Source organism: Bombus pyrosoma, linkage group LG10 (assembly GCF_014825855.1).
Source record: "Bombus pyrosoma isolate SC7728 linkage group LG10, ASM1482585v1, whole genome shotgun sequence".
Classification (NCBI taxonomy): domain Eukaryota; kingdom Metazoa; phylum Arthropoda; class Insecta; order Hymenoptera; family Apidae; genus Bombus; species Bombus pyrosoma.
This window is the reverse complement of record NC_057779.1, coordinates 14,960,309-14,983,203: the sequence shown is the minus strand read 5'-3', so window position 1 is coordinate 14,983,203 and position 22,895 is coordinate 14,960,309. Positions and strand designations below refer to the sequence as shown.

General features: G+C 33.0%; 1 protein-coding gene across 5 annotated transcripts in view; it reads left to right on the top strand.

The window, feature by feature from the left end:
* Positions 1-22,895, top strand: part of LOC122571792 — a 215,792-nt gene that overhangs the window by 158,131 nt on the left and 34,766 nt on the right. For all 5 annotated transcript variants that reach the window (XM_043735942.1, XM_043735944.1, XM_043735943.1 and 2 more), the window contains exon 4: positions 7,297-7,510. In XM_043735942.1, coding sequence (XP_043591877.1) covers positions 7,297-7,510 — 214 coding nt within the window. The remainder of the gene's footprint in view (positions 1-7,296; positions 7,511-22,895) is intronic.

Below are 22,895 nucleotides of genomic sequence, written 5' to 3'. Positions count from 1 at the left end.
ACGTGACATTACTTGCTATCTTAATATTTCTGAACCAGAAAGACTTGCAACAGTACTTACTTTACACAACGATGTCTAAAATTGATGTATGATGTGAATGTTTGAAAACGTGATAAATTGTCTAATTGTAACGTAATACTGGCAAACTTGTTCGTGAACAATTTTAATTTTCACACGGCCGACTTCACAACAAGATAAATATTATATATTCTGCTTATTAATTCACCATTAACATCATTAACATCGTTTTCAATATGTTTCAAATATTATTATCGTGAATGGTATAAAGTGTCTGGATAAACCATGTACGTAGTACAATTAAACTATCCTATAACACATTATGTTATAATAATAATGTTTATTATTATTATCATCATGTTATCATAATGTTGGCGGTTTTTTGGGAAATTTAAGGTTCCAAGAATTTACAGAGCACGTGTAACACGTGCTGCAAAAATATTTATAATGTTCAAAGTAGAGCGGTCGCTATTATTTAAATTTCATTTCTCTGATTACGTTGGTGAAGAATATGAAATTCCATTAAACATCCGCAGTGCAGTTATAAGACTTTAATTTATTCGCGTAATTACCCAGTCGTATATGTTTCACGCACATTTTGAAATCTTAAAAACCTATGCTTCGATCTTATAATAATATAGTTATTATAATTTAATTAATATAATAACGTAACAAGTTTTAATTTTCTCGCGCGTCTGTTTTTTAAACGAGGAAAACTAAAATGATATTTTAAATAACTTGAAAATTAGTAGCAGCTGTGTATGTACGATACGATGAGAATTTGTTTAAATCTGCTGTGTGGGCATGCACTAGAATGTTGTATACACGAGTGAACATCCACTCAGATATCCGACTTTCTATCACGCCTTCAGGAAGTCGTACTTTTGTTGATTGCCCGGGCGAAGCTTCACTGTGTGGTCCTCGAATGTATTGAGAAGGAAATCTCAGCCACGCTCGCGTGGGATCATCCACATCTATTTTCCCTCAACTTTTATCGTTCTCTGAAGAAGGCACATGGGAGTTTGAATCTGCTCGTTCTCGGAATAATGCCAATATACATATTTTTCCCAGACTAGGACTTTTCATCACCTTTTTTGCAGTGGTTTTCCTACAGCCGATTATATGCAGAAATATATTGCATTCAAATTAACATGCAGCCGGTTTTTAATTTAAATCTGAGCTTTACAAGCTGCTACAGTCGGTTCTCGATCTATTCCTCCGGTTATTTAACTGTTTTTTAAACTATTGAAGATACAAATGAAGAATATTGTAGAAATTATTAACAAAATTTTGATCTACGTCAAAGCTTCTTATAAATTACAATTTTTCGGAATCTCTAGCATTTTTAACGTTAACAAGATTTTGATTTACGTCAAAGCTTCTTATAAATTACAATTTTTCGGAATCTCTAGCATTTTTAACATTAACAAAATTTTGATTAACGTCAAAGCTTCTTATAAATTACAATTTTTCGGAATCTCTAGCATTTTTAACGTTAACAAGATTTTGATTTACGTCAAAGCTTCTTATAAATTACAATTTTTCGGAATCTCTAGCATTTTTAACGTTAACAAAATTTTGATTTACGTCAAAGCTTCTTGTAAATTACAATTCCTCGCAATTTGTAGCTTTTTTAACGTTAACAAAATTTTGATATACTTCAAAGCTTCTTATAAATTACAATTCCTAGCAATCCCTAGCATTTTTAACGTTAACAAAATTTTGATCTACGTCAAAACTTCTTATAAATTGCAATCTCTAGCATTTTTAACGTTAACAAGATTTTGATTTACGTCAAAGCTTCTTATAAATTACAATTTTTCGGAATCTCTAGCATTTTTAACGTTAACAAGATTTTTATTTACGTCAAAGCTTCTTATAAATTACAATTTTTCGGAATCTCTAGCATTTTTAACGTTAACAAGATTTTTATTTACGTCAAAGCTTCTTATAAATTACAATTTTTCGAAATCTCTAGCATTTTTAACGTTAACAAGATTTTGATTTACGTCAAAGCTTCTTATAAATTACAATTCCTTGCAATCTCTAGCATTTTTAACGTTAACAAAATCTTGATTAACATCAAAGCTTCTTACAAATTACAATTTTTCGGAATCTCTAGCATTTTTAATAGAGTTATACTAATTTCGATAACACATGTTAGGATACGAATTATTTGTAGTTTAAATATCTCCTCTACTTATTGTTGGTAGATAATATTTATAAAATTTGTTGAAATTAAGAACTGTATTACTTGTTCCATTTCAACATTTTACGACACCACGCGTTTTGAAATAATACTAATTGACTAATTGAATAATAATAATTGACAGTACGGATCATTATTTTCCTTGTACCGTTCTGTAGAAAACAAAAACAGCGTAGAAAAGAAAAGAAATTGTGACTTGTCAAAGTACTGCAAGTATCTGCAAGCGGGAATAAAAATCCTCAGAAAAATTAATTTTTGCTACGTCAAAACCGATATAGTATACCATTTTCGCATAATTGAATCTGTATTTCTACACGAAAGAAGCGATGCAATTGTTGAACAATATTGATACAATGCAAATTATGCGCTTGAGATATATTTAACGCGTGAAATAGTAACAAATATAAACTGTATTTAATACACAGCATTTCGCAGCAGTGATCAGTTTTGCTTTGCATTTTGAACGATAGAGAATTTAGGACAGAAAGTGGACAAACTGTTTTTATTTAAAAATATGACTAATAATTTAATTGATTTAAGTTTTTAATAATTTAATGCGATTCAATTTTTGTATTGTAAATAAGACGAGTCGTTGTTAATATTGATGAAATATCAATAGACACCAATTTCACCTTTAAATCGCATATTGCACTATTGAAAATAATCAAGTTAATCAAAAATCTTTTCAATTATAGAAATTCATATTTTCTGAATTATACGAACTAAAGAGAAATAAAAAGTAGGTATTAAAATTTCTACGACAGATAAGTTGAAATTTAATATCAATTTTCATAATTGCGTAGCAATAAAACATAGCATAAAAACAACGTAAAATATTGTGCCATTTTTACCTACAAATGTTGCTTCAATTATATACTTTTTCATATTTTAACTCCCAGCTGTTCTCTTGTTAATTATATCCAAAATAATTCAATACGGCGCGTTTCCCCTTGAAATTAAAACAAGATTAAGTTAATTAGCAATTCGTTGACATAGTATTACCATTCCTACCATCCCCGTATTATTAATAATATTTCTTTTGTATTTACAATAACCAAAAGCAACAAAGCCAAAAGATGTTTCTTTGTAAAAAGATAACTCGTTATTTCCCGTGGTATATTAATAAAAGCACACGGTAGCTCAGCTGGAAAATAATATTTCTCGAAAGACTGTTTGAATTAATCCGACAAATATAACACGTGTGATCAAAATGTGAAGAAAATGGTAATTAATGGTAATGCCGTCTCGCTGAAATAATTACGAGGTTTCTCGCGATTCTCCAGCTAAAAACGCAGGAAAGAAACAGGTCGCAAGCCATTAAAGCTCAAGCCCTCATCCGTGTTACACGGAAGGCTTGGCCTTTGTTAACGATAAGTGGAGGTTTCGCGGTGAACGCCAACAACCACTCTTGCTACCGTTCACCACGACCACCAGCAGCGTTTCACATTCTACGTTAGGCGAAAACCTTCGACCTTCTACGGTCAAGGTCGCTCGCACGCTCGCGCGCCTCGTCTCCACTTCCTACGTTAGGGAAATTTTGCAACTTGCCGAGCAGACGTTTTATTAGCAAGCACTCCGCATAACGAGGAACACGATATCGTAAAATTAGCACGTTGCGATACTTTTTATGAATAATTTATGGCTGCGAATTATCCAGAGCGCGCAACTAGAACGCACACGGATAATACTTCGTATGCAGTTCCTAAAGCGAGATGCTTGCCAGCTTTTGCCTCTGATTTTTGGCCACCTTTTGTCTCTGATTTTTATAATAACGTATCTCTGTGCAGCTGCTGGTGATTTTTGTTCTTTGTTTTTTTTTTTTTTTCTTTTTTTTAAGTGTACAATAAAGTAGTTTCTAACTTGAAAAAATAAAGACCATACAATACATGCACAGTCGGCTGTAGTTTCTTAAATGTGTACAGATAGAAACATCTTTGCTACTACGTCGTTTTACTGTTTGTACAGTTTAGCTACCTTCGTTTCAATAGGATTGGCTTTTAGTTTATTTATTTTCCGCATGTAGGCAACTCCTTTTAGAGGTTTATTATCAATTAGTTTGGAAAAATTTAATTAATTATCGGGTAATAAATTATATCACCAAATTCGTGTTTCTCCTTCGATTATTGTAATACAATTTTAATTAACAAGGGAATTTGATATCACGTTGAACAAGCTTCCCTACGTTAGCCGCCACTATATTGCTTTGAACACAAAATAATTATCGCGATTACTCTTCAAATTAACTGCACATTGTTCGCATCGCTTTATTGTAACTAAATAATTCATCGGTAATATATCCAATTTGCTTCATTTTATTGCTATTCTTAAAAATATTAACTCTCCAACATTGTTAAATCCATATTCATGTGGTTTACACTTTTAACGTAAAAACAAAATATTCCAACATTCTTATTTTTATTATCTTAGTTTCATTCGGCTTTTAAATTTATTCAATTCATATGCATTATTTCTACGATAAAATATTCTTGTGAATAGACTTGCATATGCTTTTGTTAAAATTCTGTCGCATGGAAAAATATTCCTGTCGAATCTACAAACAATTTTTTTTTTTTTTTGAGGCGTTTTTTATCGGAGTTGTTGACGCCTTGCACAGATGCCTTCCGTCGAAAACAGACACACCATGTGTCCATATGCCAATCAACGGTAATTAAAAAGTCCGTTAGTTCAGATGTCATATATATGTTCATTATACACGGAATCTACGACCCGAAAAATAAATCTATGATAAATGTTATTACGTCAAGAAGCATATAAAATACTGTTGACATTTCCAGCGATTCTCCTGATTCTAAAACTAATGACGCGCTTAATTAAAATATCGGGATTCTCGAAAATCGCACGTGTTTTATTCGTTTTGTAAACGTGACGCAAACCGTCGGTTTTATTGGGTTGGCAACTAAGTGATTGCGGATTTTGTCATTATCACCTAATGGAAAAATCCGCAATCACTTAGTTGCCAACCCAATAATAAGCAGATAAGGTCAGCGTGACCATTCCCGGAACAAAGTTAGGCAAAGTCGAAATACAACATCTAAAAAGCAATTAGTTCGACAATATGTCATTTTATTTGGTTTATTCTTACGGTTATAATTATGTGACAATTATTTTATTATTTATTTGAATAAATGTGACCTGACACTTCTGTCAACTGTATCAGAAACACAAATGTCATTGTGAAGGTAATTGAGATGAGGAGAATTTTCACACACCGAATGCTGTGATATTATCAAACACAATTCTGTGAATTCAAACTTGTTATACGTATTTTAATAATATCTATGTATATATTGGTATTATGTTAACGTAAGTTAATCCAACAAAGATTTACAAGAAGCTTCCTGGTGTAGAAGCGCAGCCTCGAGTCGAGTCTGGACTTCGGATCCCATCAAAAGGGATTTTATTTCAACTAGAACTTCAATTAGTACTGAAATTAAATTATTTGTTATTTCACTTAAAATTGCCAATCAAACTGAATATTCGAGTTTAGGAATGATTTATTTCATCTTGCTATGAAAAATGAAAGTAACAAATTGGTTTAACACTAACATTACCGATAGTCGCCACGAAGCTGTTTCTACCAAAACCAGTGAAAATCTTTAAAAAATACGTAATAAAAGAATATTTTTATATTTATTACTTTCTTACAGAAGAAATTCCATGTTGTGTAGTACATTTTTGGTATTTTAATCCATCTGGGATCCCTAAACGAGGGTTCACACATTTATAAAATTGTAGAACCAGTCATTCTGACTGCTGTGGTATTTCCAGTGTTAGCATCTAGCGATCTAGCGAATTTTCCGGAATTTTCCTCATGACTGATATCGTCATATCGAATGACATGCGGTAAAAATTTAAAAAGACATGTGGCAAGTTGTACAAAACGAGAAAACTGGTTAATTGGGGTTCCATAAACAGATTGCAGGACTCCTGTACACTTTGACAAGTACCAGTCATTTTGACTGATATTGGTATAAGTAGCCTCGATACAAAATTATTTTAAGTTTGAATACATAAAAAACAAAATAAAACTCATTATATTATTCTTTTGTTTATCGTTCTTGTGTTAAATTTCACATAAACGCATTGCAGCATAAACTCTATTGCGTCTACAACAATGAAACAATTTGGCAATAAGAACACACGTTCGTGCGATGCAAGGACAACGAATGCTCAGGTTCATTTGTCAGTAAGATATTTAAACTTTCCGCGATTTCTAACAAATTTCATTCGCAAACTTTAGATTTAAGATGGTACCCCGCTGGGGGTAGCCACCCACGCGATAATCAAACAGCTAAAAAAATTCACCAAATGTCCAAATTGTGAATTGAAATTATTAAATAAAAACAAAATTTTAGATTTTGCACAGAATTTGTAGTTCTTAGAGACGAGAAATTCCATCTTCTGGAAGAAAAATTAATTAAATTATTTCGTTTACATCTATGGTTGTTTGTACTATGCAAATTGAGATCAGGTTGAATTTTACTAAAGTTACTAAAGTCATTACATCATTGCGGGAAAAGAATATAACATGCAGTAGGAATTTTAAAATAAAATTGTAAAACCAGTCAATTTAACATAATGTGGTAGGTTAAACAACTATTTATTCCAAATCCTTATTCTTCCTTCCTATTTTAACTGTAAAACTTCCAAACCAGTCAAAACGATCGGCATCAGATTTTCGGTTTTTGCGGCTGCATTCTGAAAACCTGTAAACGCCTTTGGCAACGTTATTGTTCGCTCTTATTCACCACAAACAGATGACCGCGCATAACGTACTTATTTTCATCGTATTCGATATTAATTAACTGTATGAAATGGACATTTGCTTCGAAGGTAGGTGCTCGCCAACACAATTTTATCAATATGTATCTTACAGATTAATTGATCAAGTGTTCGTAAATAAACGCTCGAAGCGTACCTCTCGTATGCCAAAGCGCTACACTAAATAGAGCAGCCGCCCAGACGCTCTAAATCCTGTGCAATGCTAATGCATACAGTGAAATTGCTATCACCTGCATAGTACGATCGATCAACGTATTTGTTCACAGGCTTGTCGGGCAACGATGTTAGCGGTTGGTCGAAAATCCCCTGCCTAAAGGGACGTTCCTCCAGCAAAGGTGGAAACGCATCTTCCGGTGCACATGGCGGTCCGCCACAATGTCCACATTCTGTGTTAAGCAGCACTCGTAGTTCAGTCAGCAGTTCGCCATTGAGCCCATGCCCAACACCTATGCCATTTTTGGTCACCTCGGGCTCGGTTAGGTGAGTTTCAATCTGCCCTATTTATTCACCAAATTTATTTACTAATTTAATCCTTGTAAAAGATTGTATTATTCCGCCACTTACAGAACAATTTTTATGAAATTCTTTGACTTTGACGTGCAATAGCTCCGAAGGAGGATTAGCGAGAAAGCGTTATAAATGCGTGAGGAACAAAGACAAAGAGAAAAAATTAATTATTCGTCTTTTACTACTTTACTACTTAATTATCTGTTAAAAGACTGTAGATTTTTAATAAATTTTTTAAATAAAAAGATGCAGAAATCCACAGATTGCATATAACGTACAGAAATATGTGCAATATTCAAAGTAGGGTACACTTTGTAGGTTTCAGCGGACGGAACAAATTCTTGTGTAGGTTCTGTTACTTTAGTTCCGTTCATAAAAATAGAAAATTGTATAAAAATCCGTAGTCTAGTTATCAGTGACTAGATTATAATACACAGTCGCATTAACAATAAATTATAACACGACAATAGTAGTAATAATAATACACAGGTAAAATAGGGAAGCATAATATACATCTCGCTTGCTTTACGTTAATTTCACATGAAGTAAAAGATTCTGATACTCTGTGTTCGAATATCTAACGCTACACGAGGTTTCTTCTGCAACTAATTACATTATCCACTGAATTATTCGTTAGCTTGAACTTGTACATTCGATTACGTGCATTAAAATGTTTGCTGCAAGTGGAATAAAGATATCAGCAGACTCTTTTAATCAGCCGCTAATTTGGATCGTAATGTCAGTAATGCGCAACAGGCGCGTCATTCTTTTGTTCAGCTCGAGTCATGCTTCGGGGATTGCAGTAACGTTTGAACGAATTCCGACCGAATTATTAGCGTACCGTGTCTAATGATTCCCTCGGGGATCTACCAGTTGCTTTGGATAATTTCATGTGTTTGAATTATTTGATGTGTAGCTGGAAACTAAACGTTTTTGAAAGTTCAGAGAAGCCGTGAAGATCCTTCGGTTTTTCTCATGAGTCTTATTTTCTTCTTCATTTTGACGATACCGCAGGAAATTGTTTCCTGCTTACAAATTAGCGTTCAATTATTGTACTAACGTGAGAATTTTGCTGTTGAAAATAATCCAGCCGAGAGATATTTTGTTAGCAGACTTGACTTTGTCCTTTGTTTAATAAAATGTGGATTCCATCGCGACATTTTTGACAATCAAATGTTTTTTCTATCACAGTATTCATATGCATCTCGTAGAGGATTTTGTTATTATAAGTTGATTTTATTGTAAATTTGTCGTGAGAATCTTATCGATATCAGCTTTGCAATAATATTTCTGTTATATATGTTATCTAACATTAATTATAATCCACCTGAAAATGTTACTAAAAATATCTTCTTAGCAAAACATTAAGCAGACTTCAAATTTTGTTTTTTATTTAAACACAGACTGTCAATTGCGACACCCCATTGCTGTCGATGGAATGTTTTTCCTATAATGATATTCACATACACCTCGTAAAGGATTTTGCTATTATAACTTAATTTCACGGTAAATTAGTCACGAAAATTTTAAAGAAATTTTGCCAATTTCTCCCTAGTAACTTTGAAATAATATTTCTGTTATTCATATTGTTTAACGTTAGTTAAAGAGGATAAAATTATTTTTCAAGTATAGCAATTTATTTTAATAACTGTTTGTAGATAAAAAAATTGATTATTGCTTTAATTTTAATTTTGCAAACTTAGCACGTAATTAGAATTCTCATATATCTCTGATTTGTATAATCAACTTTGTGCCACTTCTTTTCTTTCTATCTTATTTTCCAACTATTATTCTGATCTTACATTCGAGGACTTTAATCGCGTCTCTTAACTTCGAATTTCGTAACTGCTTCCCTCTAAATCATTCTATAAGCATCATCAGATTGTATTCCTACGTACATTGTATTCCTATTACAAAACAACATCAAATGTTACATTCATCATTGTTAATATTTAAAACAATTCCCGCTGGTATCGTCACGTACATAATAAAACCTTTTCGTAATAAAACGCAGATTCAGATCTTGCTGTTTGTATCAAAGTGTGTCTTAGAATTATAATTGCGATATGTATAATGCATCGATATATGCAATGAAGCATACGGACACCATTACAGTTCAGAAATAATTAATTTTACAACGTCGAAACAAAGGATGTTCTATGGAATGAAAAACTTGATAAATAAGTAGGTTTGCAGAAGGAATATACGAGAGCATGATAAAATTTGTATCAGTAAAAGCATGATTAATTTCTGGTTCAATAATCATACTCAAGTTGTTTGATTGTATACAATATAAAACGACCTGCATTTTTCATAAATGTCACAACTCTTAAATCATTATTTTTATAAGCAGAAATCTCATAATTAAATAGAAATGTATAATTTTATATTAATCGCAACATTTAATCCTACTTTCTTTTAGTGTTTAATATTTAATTTTACGATTTGATATCGATGAAATAAATACTTACATTTACTTTATTATTGAGTGCAAGGTAAGGCGAGGCCAAGAAAATATTAAATATTAAAATGAAAGTGAAATTAATTGCAGCATTTAATTAAAAGAATTAATTGTAATATTTAATTTAAAAAATTAATTGTAACATTTAATCTTACTTCTTTTAGTGTTTAATACTTAACTTCGCGATTTAATATCGACGAAATAAATACTTACGTTTACTTTATTATCGAATGCAAGGTAAGGCGAGGCTAAGAAAATATAAAACAGTAAATGAAAGTGAAATTAATTGTAGTATTTAATTAAAAGAATTAATCGTGATATTTAATTTAAAAAAATAATTGTAACATTTAATCTTACTTTTTTTAGTGTTTAATACTTAACTTCGCGATTTAATATCGATGAAATAAATACTTACGTTTATTTAATTATCGAATGCAAGGTAAGGCGAGGCTAAGAAAATATAAAACAGTAAATGAAAGTGAAATTAATTGTAGCATTTAATTAAAAGAATTGATCGTAACATTTAATCCTACTTTCTTTTAATGTTTACTATTTAACTTTGCAATTTAACCCTTTGCACTCCCATGTCGAGTGTGACTCGACATCAGTTTTTATCTCAGGAGCTCCTTCGTCGAGTTCAACTCGACACTTCCTTCAGTCCCACCTTTTTTGTGAAACGTGCGAAAGAAAACCAGGATTGAATCCTGGAAATTGTTTCAAGATATATTATACGCTTAAAAATTACAAAATACAACAATAGTGTGAATAAAACTGGTGTTTAAATGAATTTGTTTCTTCCTTTGTTGATTTAAATTGTCTTATTTTTTAGTTAAAGTAAATTTCAAATAAAACACATAAAGGCGTTGGGAGATACTAGTAACAAAATTGAAATAAAATTCGGAATGCAAAAGGTTAAAATTGTAACACTTAATTAAAAGAATTAATTGTAAGATTTAATTGAAAAAGTTAATCCTAACATTTAATCTTACTTTCTTTTAGCGTTTAATACTTAACTTCGCGATTTAATATCGATGAAATAAATAATTACGTTTATTTAATTATCGAGTGCAAGGTAAGGCGAGACTAAGAAAATATTAAACAGTAAATAAAAGTGAAATTAATTGTAACATTTAATTAAAAGAATTAATTGTAAGATTTAATTGAAAAAATTAATCCTAACATTTAATTTCTCTTTCATTTACTGTTTAATATTTATCTTTGTGATTTAATATCGATAAAAGAAATGCGTACGTTTGCCTCATTATTGAATGCAAAGTAAGAAAATGTTTATTTTCGTACAAGGGAAACAGCAAAACGCAAGCTGTTGTAACCTTAACCGCTTCTGATCGAGGATTATATTCACACAATAAGCATTTCCCTACCTCGCGCACATCGCTGCCACACTGCATAAACACGCACAAATTGTTTTCTTTTTCACGATGAACCTCATTAGACGTATTTCACATGATGCTTAAATCTATTTTAATGGCATTTCTGGCACACAGTGTCATTTATGACGCTGTATTCAACAATTTGAGTCTCCAAGTGTTTGATTGTCATATTGTCGCCTTCGAAGAGCTTGCAATATATTTAATATGCCGTTTAGTAAGCAAATAATAAGATAATCTTACTCATTGGCGTATATTTGTTTAAATAAAGTACAAATAAGGTAGAAATGATTTCATACTTTTTGGCGCATCCCGAAGTCGATAATTTTTCTTTTGGTAAGAAATGTTCCATTGACGTTGCACGCTCTTCGCTTTGTTCTTGAATCTTTTTTTGGGTCGGATACGACCAGCTTGGTTTCGAATTTACATTAATTTGGAAAGAAACGCGCACGCGTAACGGTAATCGAAAAGGATATTCCGAATTTTTAGCTTTCACCGACCGAGATAAAGTGTTAAGCAAATTTCTCCTGCGAATTCACATTAATTTGTTAATTTATCAATATGAGGCTGTTCGTATTTAGAGCGAGCTTCTGCATGCCTTAAAAATGACTGAAAATTGAATATAAAGAAATTATGAGACCAGAGACTTGTAATTCATTTTTACTTATTTACTTCGTTATTTTAAAGAAACGTATTAGACTTTTGCGTTTACAATTATTTACAATTATTTGCAATTAATAATAGAATTATTTTGTACAAGTTGTTACTTCCCTTCTTCTCTCTCAAAGTGAATATTATCGAATTAGTTTTCTTACTTCCTTCAAAGAAAAGAAAGTACAAGGAAATGTTTATTAAACATGTTTACCAGGTTAAAGTATAAATGTATCAAAATGTTAACTTCGTAAATACATACTTTGACTTGCTTTCAAATAAAATTCTAAGTTTCCATAGTTTAAAGATGCAGTTGCAGGGGAAGAACTGTTACAGATATCGTTAAAGCAATAAACAGATCTCTATTTTACATATCTGAGACATGTAAATGATTGGAATATAATTTGACAACTACAAGCAGAAACGCAAAACTTCAATCCTGGTTTCCATTTCTCTTCCCATTTCAGCGAATATTGTTGCAGACGTGTAATTCGATTAATGTCTTAGACATGTGTATGATTGGAATATAATTAGACATGTACATGATTGGAATATAATTTGAAAACTACAAGTAGAAATGCAACACTTCAATCCTGGTTTCCATTTCTCTTTCCTTTTCATCGAATATTGTTGCAGACGTATAACTCGACACATATACAAATCGTAAATAACATTTCTGTGCATCTACAAAGGTGTTTTTTAAATACAAAATTTCTGTTTTCTATACAATATCGTAGGAGAATTTTAGTCGAAGCTCGATAACTTGGAAGTCTCTGGAAATGAAAATAAAACTCGCTTTAACTCGAATTAGTTTCCACGTGTCCAGATGCATTATTTTACCGATAATTGCGATTTGAATTTAGAATAGCCAGACCTTTTAATATCGAACTTGCATCGAGCCTCTGCAACTCGAAATGTGCCTATAACTATGTCGTGTGTCACAATATATCGTCAACTTTCTTTCAACTGTTAGTATTAGGTTGTCCGAAAAGTTTCTTTCGTTTCATAAGGTGATAATACATGAATAACAATTTCTGTTTTATATTATTTTGTTGAATTAGGTATGATCCATTTCGTTCTATTTCTATTATTATGTTCGTGCATAATTCGATAAACTAATATAAAACAACAAACAAACAAAGAAACTTTTCGGACAACCTAATATTATCTGGAATGACGTAAAACAACACAAACTGTGTCCTACTTGTTCGCCCTTCGACCACGTGCATACTCACGCAAGGTAATGAGTTTTTGTCAATCGGCAGCGTAATTGCACGCGTAACTTTATGCACATCGAATGAAACAAGTTCCAAGAGAAAGCTTAAAATACTAAACGCTTGCCTGTTATTGAAAAGGTGAACCTTCGAACGAAGCTTCTGCTTGTCGAATTTTCGTTCGTTAAACAATAAACATTTCTCTAACTAGCTGTTTCCTTGAGGTTCCAGTTACCAAGAGTCGACTGTACATGTATCGCTTATTGTATTCATAAGTCATGAGACGCTTAGGATAAACATAAATTATTGTTAGTTAATTGCAAAATGAAGTTGATATTTAGTACTCGCACGTACCGTAGGAATATATGAGTTACATTCTGATTAAAAAATATTATAATCAACAATGTGCAAAGTTAATTTCATCGAAGCATATGTTTAAAAACTAGCGAGTGTCTTGTAACTTACGAGTGACAACGTAGGTTTAACCCTTTCGCATCGAGTGCCGTCTATAGGCGGCACCAGGGCCGGCGCAAGGCAGGTTCAGCGCGGAACCCGGCCCCGCGTTTTGAGAGGCCCCGCGGTCTACGAAAATTATCTGCGATCATCGATAAGCCAAGAGAGATTTTCATCTCTAGCTATTCTGTCAATAGAAAATGAAGTAGCGAATTCAATCGATTTTGACGATGTTATCAAAAATTTGGCGTCGAAAAAAGCGAGAAAAATTATTTAATATTATTATTGGATTGCATTATTATTTAATATTCATCTTATAAAAAATATATAATATGTAACAGCGTTTGTAAATAAATAATTCCTCGTTGTAAAATTTAAGTGTAAAATTTGAATGTGTATTCAGGCACCGCAAAAAGTCACGCCGGCCCTGGGCGTCACCCACGGGATGACCTGTGGGTACCAGCGCCGCATATAGGCGGCGACCACACGACGACTCCCAAGTCCGGCACCTCATATCTCCGACATCCAAAAAATGTATATACAAGTGCTATTTGTAGTCAACAATATATTTTTTCGTCACCGGCAGAATATTTCTTGTTGATTTTACTGACATTTGGATTAATCACTTCTCAAAGTTACTCACTGTTGAAACAGCATCAAAACGTTTCACGCAATATGTTTCAAACATCCAAACGATCGTATACTGTTTCACGTTAAAAAGCCTATTAAATCCATTGACAGTGAAACGATATTTCATACACGGTTCTTACAAGAATTATTCTTATTTAACACTTTACTGACCGCTAGCGGTTCAACAGCATACGCACGTCCGACCGGCAGCTCCGGCGCAGATTCTCCCTGGCGCCGGCTCTGTTTCGGTTTAGACTCTTCGATACCATTCTTTTCGTTCATCGCGAACCATACGTTTCTCAAATTGGTATAAAACTGTGGAAGCTTACAAAGCAACACAACTGACGCAACTGAGCAAAGTACCTTAGTACTAAATAACAAATTACTGCTCAAATAATGAGAAAGATTGTCGGCGACAAAAAGCCGATTAATAGGCTATCGGCCGGTAAGCGTTGGAGACAAAAAGCCGATTAATAGACTACCGGTCAGTAGGCGTCGGCAACAGAAAACCGATTAATCGGCTATCGGTCGGTGAAGTGTTAAAACTTAGGAAAACGTATATATAGCAACCACGCACGCTGTGCGTATTTCTGGCGCGCGTTTCCGTTCAGTGACGGTACTTCGGTGGACTGGACTGCCGAAGCGAAAGGGTAGATACCGCAGTAGGATTGTAAATGTTCTGTTCTTAACCTTTGCAGGCAGCATGATTTTGCAATGGAATTACAAGCGAACTCGTATCAATTAAATTTGAATCTTGATGTTTTCTTTCAAAGCACAGTGCCTGTTAGCGTTTCGTCCATATTTGATAGAAATGCGAATGGGAATAGCCTGTTCTAAAGGTCGTGTCTGCTAAAAATAAGCCTCCTCTCTCATTTATACTTCATACGGGGTTATATTCAGCAATCGAACAGAGACATAGCAGCCATAGAAGGTATACTGACACGTTACGATATCGCGTGTTTCAATTTGAACTCAGACAGGAACAATGTACTGGCTTCGTTCAAACGTTTCCATTTATTTATTATCGTCGTTTGTTTTATTATTTAACGTCGCACCACCTGCCACAGTTACTGGCAACTATGTGCTTTCTCTGTTTAAAATAACGCGCACTAAAACAGTGATTGTACATAATTAAAAATAAACGTTAGATTCGGTTAATCGAACGTCCCTTCTTGGTCTTGAAGTTTAAGGGGGTGTCCTGAATTAGAACGTTCTGAAACAGCGTCTTTTTGTGATTTTTTTTAGCAGGGAAAGAAAGAAATGAAGTTGTTGAATTTTGAAGTATGGTTTTATATATATTTAACGAATACAAAAAAATTTTTGTTAAAGTAAAAAAGAAAATTTTAACAGATTTCCAAGCCTATTTCATGGGCTGCAGTTTTCAATCGGCGTGGAAGATCCACCTCGTAATTCTTGACCGAAACAAGAAATCAAAAAAGGATTAAATTATTGTACATTTTTCTTCTCGATGAACTAAACAAGTTTATTTAAGTAATTGTTACAGCACCTCAAAGTTTATTTCTTCTTTTTATAAAACACATTTTTTCTTTAAACCCGCCAAAACTTTTAATTTCACACTATTTTCTGCCTTTTTTTTTTAGTTCATCGAGTTCGTTAAATATATATAAAACCATATCTCAAAATTCAATAACTTTATTTCTTTCTTTCTCTTCTAAAAAAAAAAAAAATCACAAAAAGGCGCTGTTTTAGAACATTCTAATTCAGGACAGCCCCTTAAATTGTCAGCAAGTTTGCATATTTGTATAAGTAACAAAAGCACGCGTACACCGCAATTCAATGACTACAATATAGCTGCTTGTACGCATGAAAATATATCACACATGTGCATCTTAATGCAGCATAATAAATAATTGAAACGGTTAGTTTCACTTTCAACTTCTCGCCTTTATATTCTCCGTTTAAAACGTTATCTCTCATCGCAGAGTTACTCGATACAAGTAATATGCTTTCAATGATTGTCATTGCATTATGGAAGTTGCGATATGAAAGTCGGGAAACGAAAGTTGAGCCAAAAATACCGCTTTACAGACTACTGAGTTACATTGATCCGGAAATAATTCAATCCGATGATAATTCCAAGAACAATTCAACTAAAGACGATCGTGTGCCAATTATGAAATTGTATGCCTATCATTAGAATGACAAGCTTTTTCTTTTTTTTTTTTTTTGTTTATTTTCACATTGCTCCAGATGTCTAAATTAAACATTTACATTCGTGCCTTGTAACACGAAAGACCCTCGGCCATTTACACATTTTATTAAACCTCTGGCGATTTTTGTTTGTAGAATGTCCATTTTTCTCTTTGTCTCGCTTCTCGTTTTTTTTTTTTATACTCGGTAACGAAGCGGTTTTTTTATTATTATTTATTTATTTAAATTTTACAATTTGTCCAGTAGGACATTTGGTAAAATATTATAGCTTAAATATTTGGGAAAAAATAGCACGCGGATGGTTACCCCCAGCGAGGTACCATCTTCGTGTTTGTTAAGTTATATCCTTTGTGTTTCTCGTTTTGTGCCAATAGCATAGGGTGACCTGACGTCAGGCCAATATCGTGTCCATAGCCCAACACAGCTTGACATTGCACGTACACCGCTTGTGGATATATATAACGTGCATAGTTTCTGTATGGCCAAAGGCCATTCGCTTATAAAGCCAATTATTACCATTCGTAAATAATTGCTGAGAAATCAGCGGACCGGCTGGGATTCGAAGCCAGAATATCTCCCAGTGGCAGATGGCTAGCCACTTCATCAACAATCTGTCTTTATATTGCAGAAATCTACTCGGCGTAATTATCAAATAAATATTCATAGTATCTATGTATAATTGCATATAGATGGTTGTATTAGGTTGTCCGGAAAGTCTCTTTCGTTTGATAAAGAAGTAATAGACGCACAATGTTTTTTGTTTTATGTTAGTTTATTATATAACATAATAATAGAAATAGAACGAAATGGATCATATCTAATTCAATAAAATGATATAAAACAGAAATTGTTGTTATCACCTTATGAAGCGAAAGAAACTTTTCGGACAACCTAATATTTAGAGTGGAGGAAGATAAATGTTTCGATATAATTATGTAATGATTCCAATAAAAGTCAACGTAATTTTCTCGAAAGTTTTTCTCGAAAGAATCTACGCTTTCAGAAATTTATTTTTACTTGCAATTTACTTTACTAGAATTGTGGGTAGTTTAAGCGAGAGATGAAAGTATGATTTCCAGACGATGCCATTAATTTCCCAAGATGATTGTATCTAATAATAAAGTTGCTTTGTTTCTTTTTTTCTTTTTCTTTTTCTTCAATAGATTAAAATGCATCGAATAAACATCATCAATCTGTTAGTCCGTGACGACTCTAACTTTGCTCGCGCATAGATTCTTATCGATCCTCGATTCTACACCTGCTACGTTGTTCAAACGGTTGTTAAATTATTATGGGATGAAATATTTAAAGCTCGGTAGAAAAAAGAAAACGCATCATTTATCATACTGTTCGTTATGTGATAAACCATATGGGCTTATTATTCATAATGTGTTGCTCTGTTTAACAGAAGGTATCGAAGATTGTTATCGTAATACAGAAGTGAACAGTCCGAGGAACGGTAAAATTTCTTCGTTTGTTATTTTCACATAATTGTTAAGTGTTTTCAAGGCTATTGATTTATAAAATGAGGGCAACGCGAGCAGTTATATTTTATGTGTAAATATATAACGTAAGAATAATACTACGCGTTAGTTATTTATAATACTCTGGGGAAAAAGTTATGGAAAATTGTAATAAAAAAAAGTTTCCAATTTCATCCAGTTTTCTCGCATATCATATATATATCAAGTAGAAAGCTTCAATTTTGTATTTGATTATAGCAGATCTAGATTGAAATTTTTTTATTTATCTAAAATTATTCCTTTTTCCAGTTGAAATGTCATATTTGAATTATTGCTGCAATGAATAATGAATATTTTAGACACAAATAGTGATGAAAACTTCAAAATATAATAGAATTAATGATATAATTACGAATTAAATATTTGTATTATAATTAGTAGATTACAAATTACCCATTCAATTCAATTTATTTTATGCAAATTAATATAAAAATAAATTTGCGTTATTTGTAATTAAACCCAAGCAGTAACAAAAACTTCAATGTTTGTATTATAATTAATCAATTACGAATTACACAATTAATTTTTAATTTTGTTTGTGCAAATTAATTTAAAAATAAGCTTGTGATACTAATAATTTTGTCGCATATCTACGAATTATGAGAATGCATATAATCATGTATTAAGTGAGCTGAGAATGGTAATGGTGCGAGTTAAACTTTCTGAGAATTTTAATGAATTCATTTGCATTTACATAAATCGTATATTTCAGCTTCTAAAAATATCGTCCGTTTAATTCCACATTTAATTAAAGCACAGCTTTACTTTCCGACGATATACGTTTTTATAATTTCAAAAATTATATATCCCACGTTTTCTATAATAATATACGCGGAACATTATTTTACGAAAAATACAAATGGATCCACTTTCGTCATTATAATAATTAATGTAATAATAATAATCAGACATCTTATAGTTACAAACAAATATATAATATATGAAGTTGGACATCCCAACAACTCCTCTAGTAAGATATATAGGAAGCAGAAAACTGCTATAGAAAATGAAAAATGTTATAGAAAAGTCGAAAATACAAATAGAACTTTCCATTTCCCATTATACACTTGCCATTGTGTACAAAATGGCAAAACTTTGGCATTTTCTCTTTTTCTCAAATCTTCCAAAATGTATTAGAATATAATACACAGAAATACTGCGTCTCAAACAATACGATTGAGCCCCGCAAATGTCAACTTCCTGAGTCTCTCGCATAAATAGTGGAAATTTTCGCCAATCAGGTTTCTAACGAGAAACGCTGGGGCTCCGTCATCGTCGCGAAGGACGCGATTCTTTCGCAATTAAAAGTTTCGTTAACGAACTGCCAAATCGATACATCATTACCAGGATGGAACACGTCGGCATAACAAGTCTGCGAAGGGTAGTTCTCCATGCGGAAACTTGGCCAATTCGCCGCGAGAAAATGTACCAGCAGACGCGCGGTTTGTCGGCTACAATGCTACAACGTCGACATTCTGCCGTGCCACCTCGTTCTGAATAATTCATAGCGCAGCATCTCGAAATGCCTGGTTTCCCTGTAATATCGATAACCGTCCTCTTCAACCGCAACTGCTTGCCCCTTCTCGTCGTCTCCTGCAGACGGTAATCGCTATGGGATTCTCCTACCTGTCGCGGGAAGCGTATCGATCCAGTCGCGATGCATTGTTTTTCCAGACTGTTCCGCTGCTTCGGTCATTTTTCACGTTTCGGGTAATATATCGAATTAAAGGGAAGCTTTAAAAGCAGATAGCTGCTTCATGCGATAATTTAACACGAAACTTCCATTAGATTTTCGTAGATAACAACACGGTCGACTCTCGAACACAGTGATAGTTTTCAACAACGCGAATTTCATTGTACGCGCACGTTCTTCTCGGTTAATATCGTAGGAATTTCCCCCAACAGATACACACCGTGTACTTACTTATGCAATCCGTGTAGGAAACCGCCACTTGTAACAAACTTTACTGACAGCTAACGAGAAACGTTTGAGAAGAAAATGCGAATCGTTGCGACGAGACGATCAGGGACAGACTATGTTCATATTATTTGTAGTTTTTTTGAGATCAGTCGCGTGAAGATCATCACAGTATAAATATAATATACGTATGAATAATGTGAGTGTATATTAGTTTATAGAGGGTGGTCTAAAAGTCGGACGAAAATACGTTTCGAACGTAAATCAATCAGCTTTCAATCGACTGCAAATTGCAAACGAAAATGTTTTACTTGTATGAAATATCAAGGTTACTACTATTTTCTAAAACGAAATAATACGTTTTCTTATACTCCATTCGATGCATCTTTTTAATCCCCTGCAGAAAGGTATTAAGGTACTTGGGTTGGAAAATTTAAGGTAATTGTGTCGGAAAATTTAACGTTGCGAAACTTATCGTATGAAAGACGAGGAAAGATAGCGTAATACCTTTTGGTTTTTATATTTTACGCACTACTTTTTAGATTTTATGCTTTCCTTGCCTTTCGTACGATAAGTTTCACAATATCAAAGATAAAACATCTTTTAAACTGATCATTTCTCCATCCAAGTACCGTAACACTAGAACTACCACACCAAATTGATTGGTTTTACAATTTTATTTTAAAATTCCTACTTCGTGTTATATTTTTCTTCCGCAATTGTATAATGACTTTCGCAACGATAACTAAAAGAATAATATAATGAATTTTATCTTGTTTTTTATGTATTCAAGCTCAAAATAATTTTGTATCGAGGCTACTTGTTCCAATATCAGTCAAAATGACTGGTACTTATCAAAGTATAAAAGGATGCTGCAATCTGTTTATCGAACCCCAATTAACCAGTTTCCTCGTTTTGTACAACTTGCCACACGTTTTGAAAATTTTTACCGCGTATCATTCGATATGACGATATCAGTTATCAGGAAAATCCCGGAAAATTCGCTAGATCGCTAGATGCTAACACTGGAAATACCACATCAGTCAAAATGACTGGCTCTACAATTTTATAAATGTGTCGACCCTCATTTAGGGATCCCAGATGGATTAAAATACCAAGAATGTACTACACAACATGAAATTTCTTCTATAAGAAAGTAATAAATCAATAAATATACAAATATTCTATTATTACATATTTTTTAAAGACTAGAATTTTCACTAGTTTTGGTAGAAATAGCTTCCTGTTAACTATTGGTAGTTCTAGTGTTAATACGTAGCCGTAGAGACTTAAAAAATGCATATATAATATATCGTTGCATCTAAAAATATAAAGGCGACCGTGACTTTTTGTCGGAGTAACACTTTTTTGAAATTGTTATTATATTGCGATTCGTAGCCGATTGGAAGCTGATTTACTTTTGTTCGAAAGGTTCTTTCCTCCGACTATCGTAAGTGTTGAAAAATCGCAGTTACTGATTTTTGGACCACACTATATATATATATGTACATATATATGTGTACGTATTTCCTCTTCCTTACACGTGGATAATTTTCTTAAAATCATTTTCTTCTTTCTCTAATTTATTTTCTTTGAAGATTACAATAATAACCCATGTATGCACATGTGTAGTATGCTTTATATACAGATACAGTTTTCACTCAACAACAGGCCGTTACATACACACATTTACGTACATGGTTCAGTTTTTCGGGACTGAAAATTTATACGCGGATTTTCCAAGGTCGAAAATTTGTCCGAGGTAAATCGTAATTATCGGATTTTTCGCCACAGTACGTCCACTCGCGTGTTTATGTCTGCAATTTGTCTTTGTTTAGTATGCACTCTCATATCAGTTACAAAGCACGTTTTAATTAAATATTTGGAATCTTAAATGGTAGAATCGTGGATTTAACCCTTTGCACTCCTATGTCGAGTGTGACTCGACATCAGTTTTTATTTCAGCAGCTCCTTTGTCGAGTCCTACTCGACATTCTTTCAGTCCAGAAAACCAGAATTGCATTCTGGAAATTGTTTCAAGGTATAATATCGTACACTTAAAAATTACAAAATACAACAATAGTGTGAATAAAACTGGTATTTCAGTGAATTTCTTTCTCCCTTTGTTTATTTAAATTGTCTTGTTTTTTAGTTAAAGTAAATTTCAAATGAAACGCTTAAAAGCGTTGGCAGCTGCTCTGGGGTAACGAAATTGAAATAAAATTCGCAGTGCAAAGGGTTAATTAAATTTCAATTAAACGGGAGAAAACTCATCGGATCGCGATGTGTTACAAAGTGCGTATGCATCATAAAAGTTTAAGCAAATAATTCTCAAACGCGCCAAGACAGAGCGAGGAGAAGTCCGGTACGAAAGAAAAATTATTCGCAACTGAGCACATTCTATGAGCCGCATTGCAGTTACTAAAGTTAGAATTAAATCTAACGTGGTGAAAATGCATCAACTTTTTCGAACGTCCCCAGACGACGGTCGTAAAGATTTAATAATTACAAATTTTTAACGATTTCAATAAAACAGTAATGGACGAGATAGATAGCATTGAGGACATATTATAATACTTTTGTGATCATTATTTTCTGAAATTGTCAGTTAGAATACAAACGAATCTATAATTATTGCTTAAATATTAGCAAGTATTATATCCTTCGATTCATCTAATTTTAAAATGATAGAAACTAATGAAACTAATGAAATAAATGATAATAATACACATATATATTATTATAATTTTATATATATGTCGGAGATGAAAGAACACCGGAGCCTTCCTTGGGAACCTTGGGAAAACCCCGTAATATTACAATTTATATCCTACCGTAACCGTAATTAAACAATTACCATTTAACCTGAGTGTACTTATTTGGGATCCGTGACAATGAACTTGGGATCGTGGCGACAACCAGTCGCCAGCGTAGCCGCGGTCAAGGGA